The sequence below is a fragment of the Hemicordylus capensis genome, chromosome 2 (genome assembly GCF_027244095.1).
Source record: "Hemicordylus capensis ecotype Gifberg chromosome 2, rHemCap1.1.pri, whole genome shotgun sequence".
NCBI classification, from domain to species: Eukaryota; Metazoa; Chordata; class Lepidosauria; order Squamata; family Cordylidae; genus Hemicordylus; species Hemicordylus capensis.
Genome location: NC_069658.1, coordinates 236,524,594 through 236,544,253, shown reverse-complemented (window position 1 = coordinate 236,544,253; position 19,660 = coordinate 236,524,594). Strand labels below are relative to the sequence as shown.

Sequence of the window (19,660 nt, the reverse complement as noted above, 5' to 3'; positions counted from 1 at the left end):
ATGCGTGTGTTCCCTGTAACAAGAGATTCACAAATGTTGTTAACTACAACTCCCATCATCCCCAGCCAGTGGCTGTTGCAGCTGACGAGAGTTGTAGTCAACAACATCTGGGAATAATCCCTGTTACAGGGACCACTGGTGGGGACGATGGTGATGATGAAAACTGAGGGGCACACACATAGCAAGAGGCTTGGGAAAGTGGAATCCCAGAGGGCGGAACCTGCAGGGCTAACTTCTGTCCCAGTGCGCAGACTATAGAGGCTGACATCCAGACTTATGAAGCACTTCTGCAACAAAATGGTGCTAGTGCAAGAAGATTGTGTCATTGAGTGAAGTCAAAGGGATGCTTGGAATTACATTCTTCTGCAAATGTTTCCAGCAAAACATATGAGGTGCTTCAGAGGTTATGCAACTTGATACGCATGTGGAAACAGGTTTGTACTCAGGGTTGGAAGTAAAATAAATAGTTCCTTCGGAGAGGCATGCCTTTGGTATCCCCCCATGGTAACTGACGGAAGTTCATTTTTGCAGTTGGTACCAAAACAGCTGGTGGGACTTTTAATAAAGGTTAAAGATGTTGCTTTTTTAGTCCCTAGCTCAGGGGTTCTCAGACACAGGTCCCTAGATGTTGTTGGACTACAACTCCCATCATCCCCAGCCAATGCTTCTGGGGATGATGGGAGTTGTAGTTCAACAACTTCTGGGGGCTCACGTTTGAGAATCCCCATCCTAGTTCACTCAACACAGAACAAGCCACTAAGCTCAGCTAGGCCACCCCTCTTCAGGTAGGTATCCTGCGCGACTTCCCAACTAGTCCATCCCTAAGACCTAGAGCAACGCCAGACTCAGCACAACTTGCCATGCAATGGCCTTGTACTAGTACGACAGTTTTGCGGAAGTGCTGGATGCCAGCCTTAGAATCCTTTTAAGTATTCTTTAAGTATTCCTCCTTCTTCACTATGAGCCCCATCGCCCATTGAGATCATCCAGACAGGTCCATCTGCAATTGCTACCATTTTGTCTGGTGGCTACTCAGGGATGGGCCTTCTCTGTTGCTGTCCCGAGACTTGGAATGTACTTCCTGCTGAAATAAGAGCTTCCCCATCTCTGAAGCTTTTTAAAAACTCTCTGAAGGTGCATTTATTCATCCAAGCTTTTTAAATATAATTTTAAATTGTTTTAATTTTTTAATGTTTGTTTTAATTTGTTTTACGTTGTTGTAAACTGCCCAGTGTTGTAAGTTTGGGGCAGCATCAAAACATAATAAAGAAATACATAAATAAATATCCAACTATGAAGTCAAGCATGGTGACCTCCCTTACCTGCCCAAAGAAGGGGATCCCAGGCTTGAAATAAGTGTCCCTCTTTTCAAAGGTAATTTTGCTGAGAATTCCAGTGATCTCCGTGGAACCTGTGCTTGTCAACTTCACCCCTACAAAAAGCAAATAATATGATCAGCAAACCATCGTCTTCCTTTTGGACCTTCCAGGCTGAACCTCCCCAGCAGTCCACCAGCTCCTTTCTGTCCACACTACTGCTGTGGGTATGCAAAAAGCCTGTGCGCATGCACAGCGGACTTCAAAATGGCTGCCACGGGCCAGGAAAGGCCTGAAAATGGGCCAAACCGGCTCAGAAAAGAAAGACCAGGGGAGGCCGTCAGATAGATAGATAGATAGATATCCCTAGTCCACACAGCCTGGCCATTGCATGACAGCCTGCATGGAATATACACACCTGTGCCTTCTTCTTTGATCTGGCCTTCCACATCGATGTTCCTCTTATAACCTAGGCTCATCAGCTGAAATACCTTTGTCTGCACCACCTGAGAGAAGCAGCCTTGCCCATCTGCCTGTACAGGAAGCCAAAGAATAGCAGGTTACCGCTGCAAATGGTTTTATAGTCCGAGTCTCCCATTACCAGTTATTTAACCCTGCAAGGGAACTGGAGTGGATCATACTCTATTTGAAAGGTGGGGGGTGGGGACCCTTGTTCTACATGTTTTGCAACTCCATGTTCCAAGAATCTTAAGACCTTTTGGGGGAGGTCTGCCTGCAGTTTCCACCAGCTAGTCCGGTAGTGACTCAGGACTGAGCATTTTCTAGAGCTGCCCCGTGACTCTGGAATGAACTCCCTGTTGTTGTAAGACCCTCCCCATCTCTAGGAGCCTGTAAAAGAGCTCTTAAGATTAAGAGCTCTTAAAATTTAATCAAGCCTTTGACCAGCTGTAAATTGGTTTATTGTTTTTATTGCTTTCTAAAAGTTATTTTAACCGTTTTAATTACTTTTGCTTTAATTTTTGTAAGCCACCATGAAACCTTTTTTTTGGTGGTATAGAAATGTAATAAATAAATAATATGTGGGGTCTGTTTGACCCCTAGCATCACATTGTCATAGGGATTGGTTAGTATCATATGGATATGAATATGATGAATATTTCTATACCGCTTTTCAACAAAAAGTTCCCAAAGCGGTTTACATATAAATAAAATGGCTCCCTGTCCCCTAAGAGCTCACAATCTAAAAAAAGAACCATGATAGGCACCAGCAAGACCCACTGGAGGGATACTGGGCTGGGGATGAATAGGGCCAGTTGCTCTCTAACTGCTAAATAAAGATGCTAAGTAAATAGAAGTTGCTCTCCCCCTGCTAAATAACCACTTTTAAAAAGTGCCTCTTTGCTCAGTTAGCAGGGGATACAATCACAACTACAATGTTAAACAGTATTACAAGGGGGTGGTCGATAAATCACCACAGGGCACTTAACCTCTTTAAGAAGTTAAGAGATCTGCCCTGAGACATGGAGCTGCAGAACAATGAAAACCAAGTTTTGCTATTCACACCCCCTACCCCTTCTCAAATGAGGTACAATCCACTTGGGTCCCTTCAGAGGGTTAAGAATGCCTTACAGAGTGTACTCGGTGCATTAGATCATGGGCGCTTTCCAGATTACACCCTGCAATGGGATCATGACGAATCTCTGAAGTGTGTTTCCACACTTCCTGTGTTGTGACACTGCAGTCCCTACGCTGACAGCAGGGTGCCATTCATATTTCCAATGCCTTCTTTCGAATTTAATGGCTGCAATATAGTGCTATGATGTTGTATATCCGGCGTAAAAAAGGTGCTGCTTTTTCGGGTTGTTAGTTTTCGTCAGACTCCTCCCCCTGCTGTTTATGTTTTGAAAGCAATTTGCCTGAACGGAAGAATTTTGCTGCTATTGAGCAGCTAATCAGGGAAGTGTCATGTGGAACCTTTCTCTCCTCCAACCCTCTAACTTGATCCTTCAATCATAAGCTACTTCTGAACGACCCCCTCTTGACTTTATTTAATCCTCAACTCTGGGCTCAAAATTTTCCAACCTCAGAGGTTTTTCTCACCCTGTTAACTGCGTGTCACCATTTTTACTAATTAACTTACCTTTGGCACAACAGATCAATCAAGGTTATGACATTTAGGAAAGGTTCACATGTACAGTGGCAGCTGAGATTCACATGAGCACCCACAGTCCCGCGAGGGCACGTTGTGCCCCATCCCCATGTGAACCTCTACTTCCTGTCCAGGTGCCGATATACCAAGGTTGGTCATGACGAGAACACACCAATAACACACCTGTCAGAATATCCTCCATAGGCATCATGATTTTGTCCTGGAATGTCCATTGATGACCTGTGGGGGCTGCTGCTCATCTGAATGCCCCCTAAACATGCACTCCAAGTATTTGTTTAAACAAATACATGGAGTACTTGTTTAAGGGCCATTCAGATGAATAGCCCTCACATGCAATTAAGGGCTGTACCGGGAGGGCATAGGGTTGTTCCTGGAGATCTCTCTCAGAGTATCCCCTTCCTGTTCACATGTGCTGCCAGTTGCAGCATTTGACTAGCTCAATACTGCAGTGCTTTGTGGTGGAAGTAGGCCTTGGAAAGCCTTCAAATACTAAGGGCCACTGCGGATTTTCCTTTATTCCAGTTATGCTAAGGAACAGCACAACAGGATGACCGTGGGAGTGTTCGGGGTAATTTCTTATATAGCAGAGTATTTCAGGAGCTAACTCATTCCCATGACAGCAGAAGTTAACGGGGTCTCAGGGGCAACCACTGGTAAATGAGAAGCATGGAGATGGTCTTAAGGATAAACTAATCTACTTCATTTATTATTATTTCTTGTTGACACAGTCAGACAGGTGTTATTGACTGGTTTGTTTTATCCAGACATTGAGTCTTTCCCAAGGACCTGGGATGGCTGAATTTTGTTATCAATTTTGTTGCTGTTATTATAGATATCGTGGCAGAATATAGGCTCTTCCCAGTAAAGTTGCTTTTTGTAATTGGCTGATGGTGATTTCTGTGGCCCCTATGGTATTATTATTTATTTATTATTTATTTATGATTAAAACTTTTATACCGCCCTTCCAAAAGGCTCAGGGCAGTTTACATTGAAACACCATTAAAATCAGTTAATAATTAAAACAAAAATTATAAAGCATAAAACAATGATTAACCATTAAAAAATCATAAAACAACAATTAAATAATCAGAACAATTTAAAAACAAGTTTTAAAAAGCTGAGAAAGCCTGGTTGAAGAGATGTGTTTTCTGGTGTTTTCTAAAAATTGCCAGAGATGGGGAGGATTGTATCTCAGCAGAGAGCGCATTCCACAATCTCAGGGCAGCAGCCAAGAAGGCCCGTCCCTGTGTAGCCACCAAACGAGTTGGCGGCAACTGGAGACGGACCTCCTCAAGTGACCTCAACGGCCGGTGGGGCTCATAGCAAAGAAGACGCTCTCTTAGATACCCATGGCCTAAGCTGTTTAGGGCTGTATAACTAGCACTTTGTATTTTGCCCGGAAACCTATTGGCAGCCAGTGTAACTCCATCAACAAAGGAGTAATGTGGTCTCTCCGAGATGACCCAGAGTCCAACCTGGCTGCCGCATTCTGAACCAACTGAAGTTTCTGGACTACGTACAAAGGCAGCCCCATGTAGAGCGCATTTCAGAAGTCCAGTCTGGAGGTTACCAACAAATGTACCACTGTTTTGAGGTCATTGATCTCAAGAAACGGGCACAGCTGGCGTATCAGCTGGAGCTGATAGAAAGCACCCCTGGCCACCGCCTCAGCCTGAGAAACCAAGGAGAGATGTTGATCCAGAAGTATTCCCAGACTGCGAACCTGTTCCTTTTGGGGAAGTGTGACCCCATCGAGAACAGGCAGATCAAAATCGTCTCTAGATTTCCGACCCCGCACAATAACTACCTCCGTCTTATCTGGATTCAGCTTCAGTTTATTCTCCCTCATCCAGCCCATTACTGCTTCCAGGCAGGCATTTAGGGAGGATATGCCAACTCCTGAAGAAGTTGACATAGAGAAGTAGATCTGAGTGTCATCAGCATACTGGTAACACCCAGCTCCAAATCCCCTGATGATCTCTCCCAGCGGTTTCATGTAGATGTTAAAAAGCATTGGAGAGAGTATGGAGTCTTGAGGAACACCATACTTAAGCTCAGATTTTGAAGAGCAACAATCTCCAATCAACACCATCTGGAATCTGTCTGAGATGTAGGAGCGGAACCACTGTAAAACAGTGCCTCCCACCCCCAACACCCTCAGACGTTCCAGAAGGATACTATGGTCGATAGTATCGAAAGCCGCCGAGAGATCCAAGAGGACCAACAGAGTCACACTTCCTCTGTCAATTGCCAATTGGAGATCATGCATCAGGCCAACCAAGGCAGTCTCCACCCCATAGCCCGCCTGAAAACCAGTTTGAAATGTGTCTAGGTAATCAGTTTCCTCCAAGACCGCCTGGAGCTGAGAGGCCACCACCCTCTCAATTACTTTGCCCAGCCATGGGAGATTGGAAACTGGCCTATAATTGCTCAACTCTGAGGGATCGAATGCAGGCTTCTTTAGAAGAGGTCTAATAATTACCTCCTTAAGACAAGGAGGCATCCTGCCCTCCCTCAGAGAAGCATTTATGATTTCTACCAGGCCGCCTACAACAGCTTCCCTGCTAGATAGAACAAGCCATGTTGGACAAGGATCAAGAGGACAAGTGGTAGGCCTCACCGCTCCAAGCAGCTTGTCCACATCATCAGGAGTCACAAACTGAAATTGATCCAGTCGAATCGTATAACATGAGTTGTCGCACACCTCCAGTTCAGACATCAAATTAATTGTGGAGTCTCTATCTAGGTTGGCCCGAATCCGAGAGATTTTGTCTGCGAAAAATTCATTAAACACACCACAGCGGGTAACTGATGCTTACAAATTCTGGTTCAAGGGAGAGGGAGCAGATACTAGTCCCCTCATAACCCTGAACAACTCTGCTGGACGTGAACTTGCAGAGGCAATACGGGCAGAAAAGAACCGCTTCTTTGCCGCATGTATCGCCTGAGCATAGATCTTTAAATGTTCTCCATGTCGTAATCTGTCGGATTCGAGTTGAGTTTTTCTCCACTTGCACTCCAGTCACCTACTTTGCCGCTTAAGCCCCCGTAGATCTTCTGTATACCAAGGGGCCAATTTTGAAGTAGGTCGGAGGGGACGCTTAGGAGCAATCGTGTCTACTACCATGGTGAGCAAGTTGTTCCAGTTCTCAACCAGGGCATCAACAGGATCACCAGCAGAGCCAACATTAAATCCCTCCAAGGCTTCTTGGAATCCTACCAGATCCAGTAATCTCTTTGGGCAGACCATTCTAATAGGCCCATTCTAATAGGTGTTGAGGTGCTCTTCAAGGTCTTTTGGAATTGCACCTAGGGTACCAATTACTACTGGGATTATTTTGGTCTTCTTCTGCCACAACCTTTCAATTTCAATTTGTAGTAGATCTTTGTATTTTGTGATTTTTTCTATTTCCTACATGCAGAGGAAGCATTTGAGTATTCAGTATGTCAGTGTACTTCCCCCTTTCTTCCACATACACAGCTGTTATCCCTGCTCTGAGCAGGTCTCATCATAGAAGATTCTGGATTTTTCTTTTGATTTTTCAACATCCCTTCTGGAAAGTGGTGCAACTCAGATCAAGTTGATAGCACACACTTTTGGTACCATCAGCACCTGTTTATTCAGGAATAGGTTATGGCTCCGAAGCACTGCCAAGATATGGTGGAAGAACAGCTATGCTGGATCAGGCACAAGGCCCATCTAGTCCAGCATCCTGTTTCACAAAATGGCCCACCAGATGCCTCTGTGGAGCCCACAGGCAAGAGCATGTCCTCTCTCCTGCTGCTGCCCCCTTGCACCTGGTATTGACAGGCATCATGCCTCTGAGGCTGGAGAGATGGCCTACAGCCACCAGACGAGTAGCCATTGATAGACTTGTCCTCCATGAATTTGTCTAAGCACTTTTTAAAGTCATCCAAGCTGGTGGGCATCACCACATCCCATGGCAAATAATTCCATAGATTAATTATGTGCTGTGTGAAAAAGTACCTCCTCTTGTCAGTCCTAAATTTTTCAGCCTTCAGTTTAATGGGATGACCACTGGTCCTTGTGCTATGAGAGAGGGAGAAAAAATTCTCTCTGTCCACTCTCTCCACTCCATCCATGATTTTATACACCTTGATTATGTCTCCCCTTAGTCACCTCTTTTCCAAAGGAAAGAGCCCCAGATGCTGTAGCCTAGCCTCATAAGGAAGGTGCTCCAGGCTGAGGGTGATCATCTTGGTCACCCTCTTCTGCACCTTTTCTTGTTCTACCATGTCCTTCTTAAGATACGGTGACCAAAACTGTACGCAGTACTCCAGATATGGCCGCACAATAGGGCATGATGATATTAATATTATAGTAATGGCATTATAATATTAACATTTGTAGCATGCAATTGGTCTTTTTCACAGCTGATGTGCACTGAGCTGACACTTTCAATGAGCTGTCCACCCAGGATCTGGTCAGTCAGTGACAGTTCAGATCCCATCAGCGTATATGTGAAGTTGGTTTTGGGGTTGTTTTTTGCCAATTTAAACTTGATTATTATTATTTATCATTTTTTAACATTTAGATCCCACTCTTCATCCAAGGAGCCCAGAGCGGTGTACTACATACTTAAGTTTCTCCTTACAACAACCCTGTGAATTAGGTTAGGCCACCTTGTGTTTTTTTCTGTGCTCCTGAAGAATCACAGCTTTGGCCTTATTCTTAATGGGATAACATTGGCTTAAAACCAAACAGAGCCATTGGGGATTGCCACACTAGCTGATTTGAATGTTCAACAAAATCACTTGATAGATTCCATCCACGATTGCACCACTTCAGAATGCAAGTAAGGACTACATCTTCCTCTGAGTGTAGACAACTATCATATTAGGGAGAGAACTAAGATAAGAATTTAAGATAAATCTGATGTACACTTGATGATAAACCTGATTATAAACGTCCTACATTAGGGAGTGAGGAGAGCTGGTCTTGTGGTAGCAAGCATGAATTGTCCCCTTTCCTAAGCAGGTCCTCCCTGGTTGCATTTGAATGGGAGATTACATGTGTGAACACTGTAAGAAATTCCCCTTAGGGGATGGGGCCACTCTGGGAAGAGCATCTGCAGGCTTGCATGCAGAAGGTTCCAAGTTCCCTCCCTGGCATCTCCAATATACGGCGTAGAGAAACTCCTGCCTGCAACCGTGGAGAAACTGCTGCAAGCTCAAGACTACTTTTTTTTTAACTGCAAAGGACAACTGGGGCAAAGAGGATGTCTCTTCCACCAGTCATCAAGTGTTTTTCCAGCCAACCACATGGAACCTATAGGTTGCCGTTTACGTGATACTGAATACGTGATACTGAAGCCAGAATATGTGAAACTGAAAAGTTCCACTTGGAAAATATCAGTGCACTGATGGACATTTTTACTTTAAGTTACTGATATCCCACCTTCTAAGCTATGCAAAATGTATGAAGTGGCTTGCAGAAAAATAAGCATGGGTCTCTTCCAGACAGTAATTTATTCCAACTTCGGCACAAATACTGATGGAAGATGTAACGAGACTTCCACACGACATTCAAGTACGCCACTTAAGTTCTTAGCTCCATTTTCTGACAGTCCATGAAAAAGCTGTCTTTTTCAAGTTATAATTATTTATTGGAACTCTTCCAGATGCTGATACATATTCCTGCATCCCCTAAAATTACTGTGAAAAATAAAATGGGGAATCTACACTAAGAAGCAGATCTCATTATATTCTTAGCACCATCTGCTGGCAGTCTGTGGCAATCAATGAAACCACCATCTTTTTCATATTCTTTTAATTCTTAATTTGAAAAGAGGGCTGTTTCATGATTGTTCCCCTGATCTATCTCTCTGTGTCAGTCGTGTTATCAGAATATAACACAATCTCCTTCCTAGTGTTGATTTCTCATTCTATTTGTCTTAATAATTCAAACTGATATTGGAATATATCCGCATCTGGAACAGCCCTTGGAAATACATTTTTTTCATGGCTTTCCCGCAAATGGTGCAAAGAACTTATGTGACAGACTTGAATGTCATGTGGTCATCTTGTTACATCTCCCATTGGAATTTACACGGAAATTGGAATAAATCACTGTCTGGAACAGGGATTCTCAACGTTGGGTCCCTAGATGTTATTGGACCTCAACTCCCATAGTCCCCAGCCCCCGTGGCCTTTGGTTGGGGATTCTGGGAGCTGAAGTCCAATAACATCTGGAGACCCAAATGCTGAAAATCCCTGGTCTGGAAGATTCCATTATAAACTGCTCTAGGACTATCATTCCTCCTCAGTGTTGTTGCTTTCCAAATGTTTGGCCTAAGAGGGATCAGTCCTTACCATATTCATCCACTTCAAAGGACTTTTCCATCGTCTTCCCAGGGGCTTTCTCTAGCACCACCTTGTAGGGGCCCAGTTGGGGCTCAGCGGACAGAGGAAAGAAGAGCTCCTTGAGGCCCCCCAGAAGCTCCACATTTTGCCACTGGAACAAGCGGTTCCTCCTGGGGTCCTAGAAGGGACAAGACAACATGGTCATAAGCCATTCCTCTTAAAAGCAAGGATGGAGCATATTTGCTACTCCCAAACAATACAATAACAAATCAATCAGTGTTCCCAGTGCGACGAAATGGGGGTTTGTTTTGTTTAGAATGACAATTAGAAAATATTTGTTTGTGTGGGTTTTCTTTCTTTACCATATTTATATGCCGCCTGATATATACACCTCTAGGTAGTGTACACAATACAAATTTATTTTATTTATTTTATTTATTTAAAATATTTCTATACTGCCCAAAACGTGCATCTCTAGGCGGTTTACAATGAAAATCATTTATAACACCAAATCAATTAACAATTAAAATCATTTTAAAAATTAATAAACATTTAAGACATTTAAAACACAGTATTAATTTTTTTGAAAACTATTACAATATAAACATAAAATCAAAGAATTAAAAACACTTTCACAGAATAAAAAAGGTAAAACAATTTACAGAGTGAAACAACAATTAAAACAATTTCACAGGATAAAAACAATTAAACAGTTTAAAATCAATTTTAATTAAAATCCTGAGAAAACAGGTGTGTCAAGGGTCTTTCAAAAAGAAAACCATATGCTTTTTCATTTATGCTTGACATATGGTATAAAATTAAACTGGAAGTTACATATGAGGCAGCAAAATAATGGAGGCAGCAAAATAATGGAGGCAGCAAAAGCACTGTAGCCAATAGGTAGTGGGAATTCCATATGCAGACTGGTAGAAGGAATCTGTGACTGTTTAGTTCAGTTAGTGGATAACTGGTGATAGATGTGCTTTTTTAGTAGCTCTGTGTAAAGGAAAGAGGAGCTGCATATATTTCCAAACAAAAATAAATTCTTGGTTGTTATTTATCCTGAATGGCAACTTTATTGTCAATACCCATGTGAAGGCAGAGGAACTGATGGGCCAGGACAAAAGAGCAGCCCTGAGAAACTCGAGGTGTCAGAATGGGAGGTGAAAGTTTTCTCAAGTGGTGTCAGGGGCTATAAATGTTTCCAAATCACAAGGTGAGGCATCACACCCTGTAACAGGAATTCCCAGATGCAACTGACTACAACTCCCATCAACACCAACTGCAATGGCCTTTGGCTGGGGATTATGGGAGTAGTAGTCAACAAAATTTATTTATTATTATTATTATATATTTATTATTTATTATTAAAAATATTCTTATACAACACCTCCTCCTCCAAAGACTCTAGGCGGTGAACAACAATCTATCTATCTATCTATCTTTCTCCTAAATGTACCCATTGCTAATCCCATGCGTGGCAGCTCTCACGAGAGTTCTTGTAAAAATTAGAACAGGCAGAAAAAGCGAATGGGCAGAAATGGATGACAGGTGAGATAGCGGCACCGGGGGAAGCGAAAAGGTGGAGGCAGGGTGAAGAAAGCGGTGTTGGGGAAAGTGGCGGGTGTGTGAAGAAAGCGGCAGCAGCCAGCGGGGGAAGAAAGGGGAGGGCGGGAAAAGCAGTTGGCCAGGCAGCCGGCCGGAGGGGAAAAAACATTGGAAGTGTGGGAGGGCTGAGAAGAGGGGCTGAGAACTAGAGGCGCAGATGTTCTTCGCCCAGCCCAGCTAGTACCAATAACAATTGCGGGGGGGGGATTAAAGGGCAAACACCTGGCAAAACAGGTAGGTCTTAAGAAGGGCCTTAAAAGCAGCTAGGAAGGGGGATGAATGAATCGGGGGGGGGGAGTGTTCCAAAGAAGAGGGGTGGCCACAGAGAAGGCGTTCCTATGGACCCAGGAGCCACAGACCACACCAGGGCCTGGGACATCTGGGAATTACAGGGAACACTGCCAATCATCAGTGCTCCTGATAAAGCCCCAATCCAGTTAGCTTTGACTAACTAAGTATCAGCGCACTTCAAAGGGACTGGTCTTGCGGTAGCAAGCATGAATTGTCCCCTTTCCTAAGCAGGGTCCTTCCTGGTTGCATTTGAATGGGAGGTTATGTTTGTGTGAGCACCATAAAACATTCCCCTTAGGGGATGGGGCCGCTCTGGAAGGTTCCTCCAAGTTCCCTCCCTGACATCTCCAATATATGGCCGAGAGACACTCCTGCTTGCAACTGTGAAGAATACACTGCCAGTCTGTGCAGACAAAAACTGAGCTAGATGGATCAATGGTCTGACTAAGTATAAGGCAGCTTCCTATGTTCCTATGACCTAGCCTGCAGTCCTAAACATACTTATGGAGGACCAAACCCCTCCAAACACAAGAGGACTTATTTCCAAACAAACAGGCAGAGAACTGGAGTGCATACCATGACCAGCTGTATCAGGGCCTCCAATATATGTCCTCCTTGCTCTCTTTCAGCTAAGAGCAACAAAATTCCAGCAGCTGCATTTCCATATTCAAGTTGGCTAGCTTCCAGCAGTTTAGCAGTGTGCAATGAAACAGCTGAATGCTAACAGAGAACCGACTGTGTCCTCACTTAATGGATCAAGGAAAGAGGTGCTCTTGGCAAGATGAACAGGATAGGCAGTAGGCTTCATCATCTCTATCCTCATTTGTAAGGGATGAACTGAATTTACAGCAGACCTAATTGTGATGATGGCCTTGGATTTTCTGATCTAGAGCAGGGGTGGCCAACTTGAGGCCACAACTCCAGGGCCGTAACTATAATAGGGCAAGGGGAGACAGCAGGATTAGATTGTGCGGGTGCGTGGGCATGACAGCAGGCTCACAAACACACACACAGAGTACTTCCTTATTTCCGACCAACAACGGGGGAAGGGGCGGCAGGGAGGTACGCTGCCGCCCCATGCATTTTGGGACATTAACGGAGCGCTGCCGGGGGAGGGGGCGTGGCGGGAGGGGTAAGTGCACCCTCCCCTGCCCTTAAAGATCCACCCTCACCAGTCCCTGGGTCCGCCTTTTAGCCAATCAAACAGACTCAGTGGGAATCATTTAGAGGCGTTTATTGCTACTGCAGTTTAGCAATAGGTAATCAGTGAGCTTACGCTCGCAAACCGATTACAGTTTGGTTACAGGTGCATCTCACATTTATACAAACAATCTGAATGATGGTGACACCCTAGACACAGTATACGTGACAACAAAATGGTGGACTAAGTATCTAGTACGCATGCGAATGATTCAATGTTCATCTGGTGATTACTCCTTATTTGGTTACATCCTGTTTTATTAATTGTCAGCAAAGAACAGTGAGAACCTTGTGAGAACCAAGTTTCTTAGATACAATTTAGTGGAGAGAGATAGTGACGTTGATCATGAGAGGCAGTAATGTCCCTGAGCTGGGCTGGGGTTACTTTAAGTTAGAATGAGGTTTTCTAAGTAAAATGGGGTTACTTTGGTTTTCTAAACACATCAATATGGTGGGGGTTTCTTTGGTGGGCCTGCGCATATTGGTGTTATTGAAATCTACCGGTATGTGTATAAAATAAAAGCAATTACAAAAGGATGTTATTTTTGGGGCCAGGAGGCCTCTGACTCGAGTTCATAGTATATACAGAAGCACTGTTGTCATCAGTGAGCTCATAATAATGGCCAAACATCCATACAGAGGCATTTTAAAACTTTCTTTCTGAGGGCGCCTCCCCCCTCCCGTGAGAATCATCCAATTTTTCAACATGCATTCTAAAGGTGTACATGAAGTCCGTTCAGATTTCGCGTACTTGCTATTTATACTCCCCATAGCCCCCACTTTGCGTCCCTGCATGGACTTTAGCTTGTCCCTTCACAGACTTATTTTTCGTCCCTGCACGGACTTAGTTTTGTCCCTTCATGGACTGCCCCTACACGGGCTGTAATTTCCCCTCGCCCCTGCGCGGACTGGGTACTCAACAAAAGACGTCTCTGGATTTCACTCTCTCTGTCTCGCTCACGCTCTCCGTTCACACTTTCATTCACTCTTGCCTCGTTTCCCAGATGTGGCGTGTTTGTAACGATTGGCACGTCTCGGGGCTAAGAGAATCCTCCTCAGACAAAACGCTGTGGGGCGCGCTGGATTTCGTCGTCCCGTGACGGGTCAGACCGTCCACCCAGAAGTCACATCCGAGTCAGGGCACCAAATTGATGTGAATTCGGTTCGTCCCTGGGTCCGCCTTTTAGCCAATCAAACAGACTCAGTGGGAATCATTTAGAGGCTTTTATTGCTACTACAGTTAGCAAGGTATTCAACAGGCTAATTGCTCTACATTGAATACAGTTTGGTTACAGGTGCATCTTACATTTATACAAACAATCTGAATGATGCTGACCCCCTAGACATAGTATACGTGGCAATAAAATGGTGGACTAAGTATCTAGTACGCATGCGAATGATTCATTGTTCATCTGGTCCTTATTTGGTTAAATCCTGTTTTCTTAACTGTCAGGAAAGAACAGTGAGAACCCTGTGAGAACCAAGTTTCATAGATACAACTTAGTGGAGAGAGATAATGATGTTGATCATGAGAGGCAGTGATGTCCCTGAGCTGGGCTGGGGTAACTTTAAGTTAGAATGAGGTTTTCTAAGTAAAATGGAGTTGCTTTGGTTTTCTAAATACATCAATTGGATTGTAAACTGCCCTGAGATTTCATATAGGGAGGTATAAATGCGACAAACAAACAAACAAACAAAAGCACTGAGAGAGAAAAGCAGAAGGCTGAAGTCTCAAGCAGAATACAGAGCAGAGGACTTAGGTGTAGGCTGCAAGCAGGGGCAGCCCTCCAATGAGGTGAAGTGAGGCATCACCTCAGGCAGCAGATTGGAGAAGGTGGCAGCAGAGGTGCCCTGGTGCTGTCACCACCACTCCTGCCCTACCAACCTGGTGCTGCTGCCATTGCCACTCAAAGTCATCCTTTCCTTTTCAGGGGGCTGCTGCTGATTGCCCACTCTCCCTGTAGGGGCAGAGCAACAGGAAGTGTGGAGTCGGACTTCCTGTCACTCCATTCCCGGTTGCTTGCCTTTTCAAAAGTCAGCAGAAGTGGGGGAATGAGCAGAGGTGATGATGAAAAAGAGGGTGGGGGAGACTCAGTGATGGTGGCTCTGCCACCCAATCAATTAAGGAGATAGAGGTGGGGGGGAAGAGGAAGGCCGGGGCTTAGACTGGGGAAGGGTTGGGTGAGAACGGCCAAGGGAAGTTTGGTGGTTGGTTGGGGTCATGAGCAAAAACTGCTCTGTAATGTGCTCTGCATGAGCCTAGGAAAAAAGGAGCATTGGGGTTTGGCTTGGGCAGGTGGCGGGCAGCGGGCAGTTGCCTCCATAATGCTAGGAATGGCAGATTGGCCTGCTGCCTTAAGTGCTGCTTGGGCTGAGCCTGGCTCTAGGAGGAGTCCCCAAAGTCAAGCTGTTGCACCAGCAAAAGTCTGGCAGGAACAGAATGCATTTTATAGGGGCTGGAAGCCCCGCTTCTTCCTAGAGCACAACAGGCCCCGGTTCAGAGCATATATCCAAGGCGAATTGCCCTCTTCCCAAGAAGACCCTGGGAGCTTCAGCACCAGTTCTGCCTTGACCTGGCTTTGGTGCCGCCTCTGTTCCTAGGGTCTCAGGGGAAATGGGAAGAGACTCAAAGCTGGAAGAGGGGCCCAGATTTGGAAGCACCAGATCCCCTGTGTCCTTCCGAGGCTTATCCCTGTGGGCATTTTCAGGAAGATGCTTAGGGGTTCTTGTGGGACCCTCATCAATGCTAGGAACCCCCTTTGCTGCCTGCTTCTCCTACTCCTTCCCAGAGGCAGCCTGGTCAGGGTTCAAATCCTGCTGGGTCCTGATAGATAGCTTATACTTAAGAGTTGATGCCCAATCATGCCTTGCAGTCAGGAGTACAACCCTCAGTGATAGCCAGTGTGCAGAATTACAAGGGCGCAGATAGAGGAAAAGTTTGAGAAGCAACTCCTGACTTTATTTTATTTTATTTTTAAATAGAGAAGGGAAGACACTTTGCGGGGAGAAACATATGTTTTGGGGAGACAGAAAAGCACTTCTTGACATGGGGAAAGAAAGACACTTTAACTGTTGGGGAGAGCAAGAACACTTTGTGGGAAGAAGGAAAGCTGGGAAAGAAGGAAGGTGAAAAGGCAACATTTTTGAGGGAAGAGTCTGAGGGGGAATCTGCACCCTTGAGGAATTGTTCACGAATTGTGCAAAGAATGAAAGACAGATCCTTTCACAACCCTACATGACTTTATAAGGCAGCACTGAGATTTTCTGGCTCTCACTGTTTGCGAACGGTTTAAGGACACAAATGCTTTGCAGATTGCAGCAAAGCAAAGAAGACCTTTGTCCCAAGGCTTTTTAAAAAGCCCACAAAAGCTCAATAAGCATCGATAAGAGAAACATTAGGTCTTTGGGGGTGTCTGTCTCTCTTTTGTCCTTATCGACTCTTCTAGAATGGCTGCCTGAACTGAAAAAGTTCCAGTGTTCCTGTGTTTGTATGAGCTGGAAAACCCAAAGGGCATGCCTTGCCCCATTCACATGCACATCTCACTGGAGAATTCATTTCAATGCAGCTTATACAGGAGAATTCCTCAGGGTCTGTGTTGTACCATTTGTGGGCCAAATCCCCCATCTTGCCAGACTTTGTAGTGCCCCAAAGTTGTACCCTGAGGCAACTGTCTTGCTTTGCCTCCTTGAGAGGCCTCTGGAAAAGGTGTGCAGAAACAGGGTATAGGTTACTGAATATTTGCCAGGACTTTCTTCTCAAGTAGTCCTTTCAGGAGGCGAGGTGAACCTCAGGCAGCAGGTTTTTGGGGTGGCAAAATACCACCCATTGCAACCATTGCAGTAGCTCTTTGAGACCAATCTGAGCTCCACAAGCTTTGAAAGGAGCGCCTCTCCTCACACTGCTTGCAAAGTTTGCAAGAAGCACAAGGAGAACAAGAGGAGGCTGCTGGTAACCTGTCCACCCTGTCCCTCGAACCACTTTCAAAGCTTGCAAGGGTCAGTTTTGAAAGAAGGCTGGCCCGCACTATGGTTGTGGGGCAAGGCAGCATTTGGCAACCTGCCTCAGGCACCAGTATCTTGGGCTACCCCTGCTCCTTCTCAAAATCCACCAAAAACCTCAGGAGACGTGTTTTGGTTTGCATTAGGGTTGTGCATTTTGAGGTTTTTTTCTGTTTTGTTTTTGGCCCGAATCCGAAACACCCCCATTTTGTTCTTTGTTCGAAATCAGCCAGTCCGAAACACCCCAGTTTTGTTCTTTGTTCGAAATTGCAAAATCCGAATCCAAAACGTTTTGGATTTTAAAAAATGGCCATGGGAGAAAAACTAGTGGGTGGGAGTGGTAGTGCCCAATGGGTGGAAACTACCACCCAAATTTCAGAAGAATTGGGCAAAGGGCTGATTTTTGGTGAATTTTTGAAGTATAGGATTTTTCCCATAGGGAAGAATGGAGGTTTCAGCAAAAGTATAGCTTCATGTTGGGGGGAAAGGGGTGGCCCAGAGCAGAGTAGGGTGGGTGGTAGTGCCCAGTGGGGGCAAGGAAGCTGCTAGAATTATTTCAAAGGAATTGGGCAGAAAGCTGATTTTTAAAGATGTAACGGAGTTTGCGCGTCTGTAAAGTTCTTCCCCATAGGGAATGATGGACCTCCATAATTCCTGCCCCATAACTGCACTTGGGGGCACCAGGGTGGCCCAGACCGAGTGGTGGTCTAGAGCACATAGGGTGCCAACCACCCACATGGGTTGTTAACCCATGGGGTACTGGGTTCTGTAGTTTCTGAGATGTTTGAGTGTAGATTCAGATTCTCTGGTAGCATCTGAGAGTGAATTCATGGTTTTTCATTGAAAATTTCATGTGCTACCAGAGAATCTACACTCAGAACACCTCAGAAACAACAGAACCCAGCACCCCATGGGTTAGCAACCCATGGAGGTGGTTGGCACCCTGTGTGCACTACACCACCACTTACTCCCAGCCACCCCAGTGCCCCCCAGGTGGATTTATGGGTCTTCTGAAACCTCCATTATTCCCTAGGTGGAAAAAACCTTAAAGAAGCGTAAACTTCAGCAATTCCTAAGTAATCAGCCCTTTGCCCCATTCCTTTAGAATCCCTTTGGGCACTGCCACCCAACCCACTGTTTTGCCCCTCAGGCCCCCCTTTTTGCCCCAAATCTGCCCCAGATAACATCAACATCACACATCAACAACAGCAGAGCTTTGGAAAAAATCAGGCAGATTTCCAAAGGTTATGCACATTCACATCTCCCCCCCCCCGCCCAAAATTCAATTGATCTACACACAACAGTATGAAACAACAACAATGAAATGCATACTGCCCCACTAGCCAATGAGGGTAAAATTTACCCTTAAATTTGCTTAAAAGGAATAAGGAGGCAATTGCCAGCGGATCAGCCCATGCTTTCGCTGGCTAATCTGCGGGCTAGAAGGGCTGGAAATTCTAACAGATATCAAAACTCAAAATGGAGACTGAAGGAGAAAGACTTTTTGCGATTGCAAAATGGAGTTCCAAAACAGCCGAAACAACAAAACGTTTTGTATCCGAAACAGGGACGTTTTGTTTTGGCTACAAAATTTTCTGTTTTGAGCATTGGGTGTTTTGTTTTGGCTACAAAACAGCCAAAATGGCCTGTTTTGTGCACAAAACCTTTTGTATCCGAAACGAACCGCACATCCCTAGTTTGCATCTTTCTGCTTCAGCTGTGAAAGGAAATATCTGCAATGGTCCGTATGTAGCATCCACATTGTTATAAGTTGCCATTGTGAGAGCAGGGTGTGGAAGGAAATGGCCCACTTACCTGGATGTAAACCAAAGGAAACTGTGGAGACAAAACAGAGGAAAGATCAGAGACAGCAATCGATGATAAACTGATGCAAGGCACATTTTGCCCTCCCCATACACCCTCACAGGCATGGGAGTCACTTTCATGGGGTATGACACCACCCCACTGAGGAGTGTAGTGAGTCTATATTTCACTCACATGGGTCAAACATGGATCTTTCCCACCCAACTGTCGCCACACCAATGAGGAGAATCAAATGTCACTCGGGTACACTCTTGCAGTAAGGGGGAAATCTACGAGGGCTCTGCACAGGCTAAATTATTGGGCCCGTCATGATCCTGATTCCTATCCTGGCCATTCTCACATTGTGCAAATGATGCAGAGGGTGGCCAAGATTGCATCAAGCTGGAGTATTCCTGTGATGACTCCCATGGGGGTCATCAAAGAGGATTCCTCAGAGGAAGACCCAGAGCAGGGGGAGCAGGCTGAAACTCCGGCCGACTCAGCAGAGCCAGTGCTGACAGGCCTGCAGGCCCCCCGCCTCCTCCTCTCCCTCCTCCTGATGAAGCCTCTGAGGCCGCTGAAGTCGAGGTACCTGCCCCCGATCCCTGACAGCGACGTCTGGCCAGAGTACAGGCTCGGAGGGAGGAACACTGTAGGTCGGAGAGGCTGGCCAGAAGGAACAGGTGTCCCAGCTCTGGCCCGGCTGCATCTTCCTGACAAGGCCCAGCTGCGGTGATGGGTGGGGCTCTCAGCACACTGCCTATTTAGAGCGGTCCGAAAGCTGGGTCTGTGCTGGAAACAATGTCTGTGGTGACCAGCCCTGTTGTGAGCAACCTTGACCTAGAAATCTGGACTTCTTTGTTGTCGTCTGACCCTGATCCTGTGGAATTCCCGGTGTTGACTTCTGACAATGTTTGTGACTACTCTCCATTCCTGCCTGTTGGCTCTCCCTTCCCCTCTGAAAAGAGTGGTTTTTGCAGCTATGTAC

General features: G+C 45.4%; 2 protein-coding genes across 9 annotated transcripts in view; one reads left to right on the top strand and one right to left on the bottom strand.

Moving 5' to 3' along the window:
• LOC128341946 (alpha-2-macroglobulin-like) overlaps positions 1-19,660 on the top strand; it is a 161,361-nt gene that overhangs the window by 2,840 nt on the left and 138,861 nt on the right. The gene's annotated exons all lie outside the window — the stretch shown is intronic.
• The window catches only part of LOC128341965 (pregnancy zone protein-like), a 46,062-nt gene that overhangs the window by 14,925 nt on the left and 11,477 nt on the right, over positions 1-19,660 (bottom strand). For all 7 annotated transcript variants that reach the window (XM_053288690.1, XM_053288692.1, XM_053288695.1 and 4 more), the window contains 4 exons: positions 18,685-18,705; positions 9,781-9,949; positions 1,735-1,849; positions 1,323-1,432 (listed from right to left, as the gene is read on the bottom strand). In XM_053288690.1, coding sequence (XP_053144665.1) covers positions 1,323-1,432; positions 1,735-1,849; positions 9,781-9,789 — 234 coding nt within the window. In that variant the 5' untranslated portion in view covers positions 9,790-9,949; positions 18,685-18,705. The remainder of the gene's footprint in view (positions 1-1,322; positions 1,433-1,734; positions 1,850-9,780; positions 9,950-18,684; positions 18,706-19,660) is intronic.